This window comes from Chaetura pelagica, unplaced genomic scaffold (assembly GCF_000747805.2).
Source record: "Chaetura pelagica isolate M959 unplaced genomic scaffold, ChaPel_1.0 scaffold264, whole genome shotgun sequence".
NCBI lineage: Eukaryota > Metazoa > Chordata > Aves > Apodiformes > Apodidae > Chaetura > Chaetura pelagica.
In genome coordinates this window covers 657,956-664,594 of record NW_009953064.1, presented here as the reverse complement: position 1 = coordinate 664,594, position 6,639 = coordinate 657,956, and the positions used below count along the sequence as shown (strand labels likewise).

Below are 6,639 nucleotides of genomic sequence, written 5' to 3'. Positions count from 1 at the left end.
GGGGGGGGAGAGCGGCCCCCTCCGGGGCTTCCCGCAGGGCCCAGCATCCAGGCATCCAGGCTCCAGCTCCAGTGCAGAGCTGCTTCATCCCTCCGGGCCGATGAGCCCCCGCAGTGGGCACAGCTGGCTCCCTGTCCATCTGCGGGGAGGGAATTTGGACCCAGAGCAGAAAGAAGATTACGCCTTTGCCGCCAGCTGCTTCCAGCAGCGCATCCTCCCTCAGCCTGCCACGCCAGCCGGGAAGACACACCCCCCCTCCCCGCCCAGCCCTTCCTCGAGCTTCCCTGGAGGGCGGGCAGCAGAGGGGTCTCTGCCTACCCACCACCAGTGGGTCCCAGTGAGTCTCTCCTGCCAATGTTTTAGAAACTGAGTGTTTCAGCCATGCTGTGAGCATCCAGGAGCAATCCCGACAGCTGAGAGTCCTTCAGGCAGAGGAACACACAGCTGGGACACAGCAGGAGGGGCTGTGAGACCTCTCAGGACCTGGTCCTCACTTCAGTAGATGATGACTGGGCAGCAGTCCCCAGATTAACTGTGGTTTCTTTCCATCATGTGGTGTCATCCACAGCAGCTCCCAGCTCCTCTCAGAGATGAGCATCACCTGCCTGGGCACAAGTGCTCCTGCCTGGCACCACACCAGCCCCATGGGCCTGCCCTCAATTCCTTCAGCACCAACCCTATAATCGCCATCACCAGCCCAGAGCTTTGCTGACTGAGTAGCTCCTCTGGCCAGGGATCCACTCCTGGACCTGTCACTTGGCCAAGTGTCCTTCTGCAAGGCAGGTCCTTGGCCAGGGAGACCTGTCTGACAGAGGTTTGTGCTGTTCAAGAAATGATGACTGTTGCGGCTGTGCTGGGCCAGTCCCAGCACAACAATCCCATGGCATGGGAGCTTCATATCCAGAAGCAGGAGTTCCACCTGTTGGGATGGTGATGGGAACCATCAGCCACAGTGTCCTGGGGGCTGTGGGGACAGGGACTGTGTGGGTGCTTGCAAGTCCTACAGGCTGTCATGTCTGGGGAGCAAAACCCCAGTTAGCACTAGCAAGGGGGGATCCCCAAAATGAGGGGGCTGAGGCAGTAGGGAGGGTGGTGGTGACACATTAACTGGACAAGAAGTTGGCTAGGGGCAGAGTCCAGGCTGGTGGGGGAGCCCTGAGCCCTGGGGTCAGGGTCCACAGGGAAGCTGGTCACTGCTGGCACAGGATGCACTGTGCTGCAGTGCTGGGTGCTGCACAAGCAGCCTCCGCTGCTCCTCTCCTCCGGGCTCGGCTCCTGGGGATAACAAGGCACACCATGTCCAGCCTGCTCCATGTCCCTCCACCCCAGGGGCTGCTCCGACCCCTGGCTGTGCCAGAGAGGCTGCTGCTTGGGCCAGGGCCCAGCAACGTTCCCACCCGCGTCCTGGCAGCGAGTGGCCGGCAGCTCCTGGGCCACATGCACCCCGAGGTGCTGCAGGGGAGCTGGCCCAGCCCCGACCTCCGCCCCTCCTCTCCCTAGCACTCCCCAGGAGGGGCTGGGACAGCTCTGCTGGGGGGAGGGGGGCAACCGTGGTGCCAGTGGGTGCCCTGCTGCCACAGGTGATGGATGAGATCAAGGCAGGGATCCAGTACGCCTTCCAGACGTGGAACCAGCTCACCCTGGCCATCAGCGGCACCGGCCACTGCGCCATGGAGGCTGCTCTCCTCAACCTGCTGGAGCACGGGGACAGCGCCCTGGTGGCCGTCAACGGCATCTGGGGACAACGGGCTGCCGAGATTGGCAGGAGGCTGGGTATGCTGGGGGCAGCTGGATGGCACCAGCAGGGCTCGAGGGGCTGGGCTGGCAGGCAGGATGCTGGAGTGTGACCCCTGGCTTGCTGTCCCCATCCCAGCAGTGGTGGCCAGTGACATGGCTTCTGCAGCTGGAGAGCCCTCCAGGTTTTTTTCCAGGGTGATGTCCCTCTGCTTACGGTGGTTTATGTCTTTTCCACTGGGCAAATCCATGGGTGGCTGGACCCTGGTGGGTGTCCACACTCCTGGTTCATGCATGACCAATTCCCCTGAGGAGCAGGTGGCTGCCCAATGGGAGGCATGCCCAAACCTTACCTCTGTCAACATCCCTCCCAGGAGCTGATGTTCATGAGCTGCTGAAGCCCCCGGGTGAGTACTTCACTCCAGAGGACATTGAGGAGGTGAGTGCCTGGCACAGTGTGGGGTGGTGGGCACGAGCCACCCTCAGGGGTGGTCACTGTCCCCTCTGTCTCACGCAGGGCCTGGCACAGCACAAGCCCTTGGTGCTCTTCATCACCCATGGCGAGTCCTCCACAGGGGTGCTGCAGCCACTGGAGGGGCTGGGCCAGCTGTGCCACCGGTCAGTGCACAGCAGGCACTTCTGGGGGCTGGTGGCACTCCAAGGTCACTGCCAGGGAATGGGGCATGGGGATTTACCTGCCCTGGGCTCTCCTCTGGCTCTGTTGTGCTGGAAGCAGTTGGCTCCAGTGAGACACAGCCTCGGGGGGACAGGGATACCAGGGCTGCAGGCAGACGGGTGGCAAGAGGAGATGCCAGGGACTGAGCTCTGTTTGCCCACAGGTATGGCTGCCTGCTGCTTGTGGACGCAGTGGCATCCCTTGGGGGAGCCCCCATCTTCATGGACCAGCAGGGTAAGAGCCACAGTGCCCATCATGGGCACCCAGGGGATGAGGGTCTCACACCTGGAGCAGGCAGTGAGAGCAGTGAGATCAGCCCCACCACCCACATTTTGGGCTAGCAGCAATAGAAACTGGTCCAGCTGCAGCTAGAGAGCCTGTTCCTCTCAGGACACCAACAGCAGTGCCAGGGTGTCCCCCAAAGCAGGCCAAACACAAGCAGGACCTGCAGCTTGTGCCACCCTGTGCTTCCCACCGAGCATTTGCAGCCGTGTTGGGTGGGCTCAGCATGTCCCTGCTGGGAGCCCCTGGTCCCTAAGGAGCTGCCTCCTTTCTTGGGCAGAGATCGACGTCCTGTACACAGGGTCTCAGAAGGTCCTCAACGTGCCCCCTGGCAGTGCTCCCATCTCCTTCAGCCAGCGAGCCAGGTAAGGGCAGCCCCTTCCACCGAGGGGACAGGTGATGGGGCTGGGGGAGGTCATCCCCACTCTGCTCTGCCAGTCATGGCTCCAGCCCTGCCCTGGAGAGCACACCCAGCAGCAGCTCTGCTGCAGTTCCAGTTGCACTTGCTTTGGGGGAGGGCCAAAACAAACAAACAAAAAAAACCCAGAGCTTAAATCCCTCACCCCACCCCTCCCTTCTTCCCAGGCCCATAGTACTTTATTCCTGACTTCTCTAATTCCTCCTCCCTGGGGCTCAGGGGGACAGGGAGTGGGGTTTATAGTCAGTCCATCACACACTGTTTTTTGCCACCACTTCCTCCTCCAGGAGAAGAATTCCTCACATTTTTCCCCTGCTCCAACATGGGGTACCTCCTCCCCTCCTTCCTCACCACCCTGGTATCCCTGCTCAGGAGTTGCTCTCACACCCACCTCTTCTCTGCCCTGAGTTTTTATATCAGTTGATTTCCCCTTCTGGAAGACATTAATTGCAGAGGTGCATCCATTGTCTCTGAAGGGCTCCACCTTAGCCAGAGGTGGGGCTGAATTTCTGGAGCCAGGGGACCTTCTGGAAGCTTCTAACAGGAGCGATCCCTGAGGCCTCTCTCCTGTTACCAAAACTGCTCCAAACCAACCCAGCCCAGGGGGTTAAGGTCCAGCTCCTCCCCAGCACTCTGCTTCACCAGGGAGAAGATGCTGAGGAGGAAGATGAAGCCCCAGTCCTTCTACCTGGACATGGCCTGGCTAGCAAACTACTGGGGCTGTGATGGGGAGCCACGAAGGTGAGAACAGGCTGTCCTGGGATGGGTGGCCACAGCCATCTCAACCACAGCCTTCACCCCAGCTTGGGGGCTGTGTCCCCTGCAGAACTCGAGCCCTCCCTCCCCACAAAGGGACCCAGGGGTATTTCCATCCCTTCTGTGCTGGGTGAAGTGTAGGGAGGACACTGCACCCCAGTTCCCCCCCTACCCCAGCCAGCTGGAGAACTGCTCTGCTGCAGGCAAGGCTGGAACTCACCTGGATGCCCCTTGGGTTTTGCAGGTACCATCACACGGCACCAATCAACAGCCTCTTCAGCCTGCGGGAAGGCTTGTCCCTGCTGGCCGAGATGGTGAGCCACGCCAGGCAGGCAGGGGGCACCAGCAGTGCTGCTGGGGTTTGGGGGACTGGTGGGTGCCAGGACCTTCCCCCTCCTCTCTGCCCACAGGGTCTGGAGAGGTCATGGGAGCGGCACCAAGAACACTGTGCCCAGCTGTGCCAGGGGCTGCGTGACCTGGGTCTTGAGCTCTTTGTGAAGGAGGAGGTGGGTGCAGGGTGATCCCACCACCCATCGTGCAGCTGGAGATTTGCCTGGACAGCTTTTGATGCTGGCAAAAAAGCTTCCCCCCTCCCCCCAGCAATGGTCTCTCATGGCAGGCTGCTGGGCTTCCAGGAGAACCACAGCCAGGAACTGCAGGTTCAATCCCATATCTCTCTTCCACAGAAGGCAAGACTTCCCACCATTACCACTGTCAAGGTGCCTGAGGGCTATGACTGGAAGGAGATCACAGCCTTTCTCATGGACACCTGTGCCATCGAGATTGCTGGGGGCCTGGGCCCCACAGCGGGCAAGGTGGGCAGTGTCCTCCCCTCCCACTGCCCACACTAACCGGTGCTCTGTGGCTGCAGACAGCACACACACAGCGGGGTGCATCCCACCCCCTGCAGCAGTGCATGGTGGTTCCCACCCACCCACAATCGCTGCCCATCATTGGACAACCGTGCACATCACTAGCAGGGTATGAGATGCCTTCAGACAATGTGTGCCCGGCCACTCCTCACCTGCTCCCTGCTCCACGTGGGAGCCGGTGCCCCGCAGCCAGCAGCTCTGCTGGCAGGGAGACAGCACCCGGGCACGGCTAGAAAGGTGGGTGCTACAGGGAGATGCTGGCCCTTCTCCTCCCAGGTCCTGCGCATCGGCCTCATGGGCTGCAACTCGACCAGGAGCAACGTGGAGCGTGTGCTGGGTGCCCTGCGGGAGGCCCTGGGGCGCTGCCACCGCAGCAGGATGTGACCCTGGGCAGCGAGGGGGCCGGGCAAGGCGGTGCGGGACTGCCCTGCGTGCCGGCAGGACGGCGGGAACGGGGGCACGGCTGCGTCTCTGGGATGCGGTCAGGCAGCGCTGCAACACACAAGCCAGGGAGCGAAGGAGAAGCTGGAAGAGCAGGGGGTGTGGAGGTGAGGGGGGCCGCTTGGCAACTCAGGACGTGGCTCAAAACCCCTTCTCCCGGTGCCCCACGCAGGGTCGCTCCTCGCCCTGGTGGTCTCCTCCCCCAGCTCCCCCCCTTCCCCTGGCCCCACGGCACAGCAGCCCCAGTGCAAGCTGGCACAGGGGCTGGATACAGGATCCAACCACGGGTCCCTTGCCCTCCCATCACTCTCAGTTGCCCCTGCACCAGAGTCCAGCAACACAGGATGCCAGCCATCCATCCTGGATTAGATACCCTGGGATTCAATACCCACCCCAGGACCTAGCTCTCCCAGAGGAGCTGAGAGTCCACACATGGCAGTCCCAGCTGGAGCCTCAGTACCACCCTCCCTCAATAAAGTGCTCTGGCAGTGTGCTGCTCCCTGGCCCTGCAGCTCAACTTGCACCCACCCTGAGTTTTGACATACATGGATGTGGTGGCAGCAGGGTCCTGCTCAGTTCTACTGGGAACTGGACTTCTTGCTGGATCTTAGAGTGGAGCACGGATGTTGTTGAGCAGTGAGCACCATCCTGGCTCAGGTACACCTGGAACTAAGCAGAGTCAGGGGGAGAAAGGGCTCCCTGCTCTGCTTGAGCCCACAGCCTCCACAGCAGAGTTGGGCAGCACATGCCAGCAGCTACCAGGATCTGGACAGCTCTGTGGGGCAAATTCCATCACATTCTAAGCTGCTCAGCACAGGAGGTTTCTGGTGCTGCTGCTCTCTGCCTTGTGAGAGCAGCCCATGGGTCTCTGGTCCCAGTTACCTGGTTGAGCAGGATGTCAAAGTAGGCTGTGTCCCAGTAGCAGCCATCCTTGGCAGGGAGCTGAAGGAGGGCGTGGGTGCAGGGGTCTGCCTGCCAGCTGTTGATGCATACAGAGAGGCCAAAATGGAAGTGGAGGAAGCATCAGGGGCTCCCAGGTGAAGCTCTGCACCTTATGGTAAGGGGAGGTGAGGGACAGGACCTCTCTTTGAAAGAGATCCTTCTCTAGGAGCAGGAAGTGGGGCAGGTGCCAAGTGGCCAGACAGAGGATCTCCAAGAGCTTGTAGACAAAGCTCTCAAGATCCTGCCAGTCCTCTGGAGCTCTGTTGTCCACAGCAGCAGCATCTGCAGGGAGAGACTGGAGGCTGTGGGGATTGGACACTTCCCTCAAAGGTCATGCCTTCACACCCAGCAGGTCACTGTGCAACCACCTGTGGGGCTGAGTCCTCAACATGGACATCATGTCCTCAGCAGCCTGTGACTGCACAGGCTCTCAGAGCTGCTGCTTTGGCTGCTGCACGCACAGCTGATCCACCCCCCCCCCCTTAGTTTTGGACCTTTTCTTCACTTTCCCAAAAAGC

At 61.0% G+C, this 6,639-nt stretch overlaps 2 protein-coding genes across 2 annotated transcripts in view; one reads left to right on the top strand and one right to left on the bottom strand.

Moving 5' to 3' along the window:
- Positions 1-1,227: 1,227 nt before the first annotated feature.
- Positions 1,228-5,122, top strand: AGXT (alanine-glyoxylate aminotransferase). The gene is made up of 11 exons (XM_009996727.1): positions 1,228-1,454; positions 1,577-1,773; positions 2,109-2,173; positions 2,252-2,352; positions 2,574-2,644; positions 2,973-3,057; positions 3,756-3,851; positions 4,111-4,180; positions 4,277-4,372; positions 4,553-4,681; positions 5,015-5,122. The coding sequence occupies exons 1-11, from the start codon at positions 1,297-1,299 to the stop codon at positions 5,120-5,122; spliced, it is 1,176 nt and encodes a 391-aa protein (XP_009995029.1). The 5' UTR covers positions 1,228-1,296.
- A 457-nt stretch (positions 5,123-5,579) lies between these two features.
- LOC104387957 (chromosome unknown open reading frame, human C2orf54) overlaps positions 5,580-6,639 on the bottom strand; it is a 3,453-nt gene continuing 2,393 nt past the window's right edge. Inside the window, 4 exon segments of the mRNA XM_009996758.1 lie at positions 5,580-5,597; positions 6,062-6,199; positions 6,201-6,379; positions 6,382-6,423. Coding sequence (XP_009995060.1) covers positions 5,580-5,597; positions 6,062-6,199; positions 6,201-6,379; positions 6,382-6,423 — 377 coding nt within the window.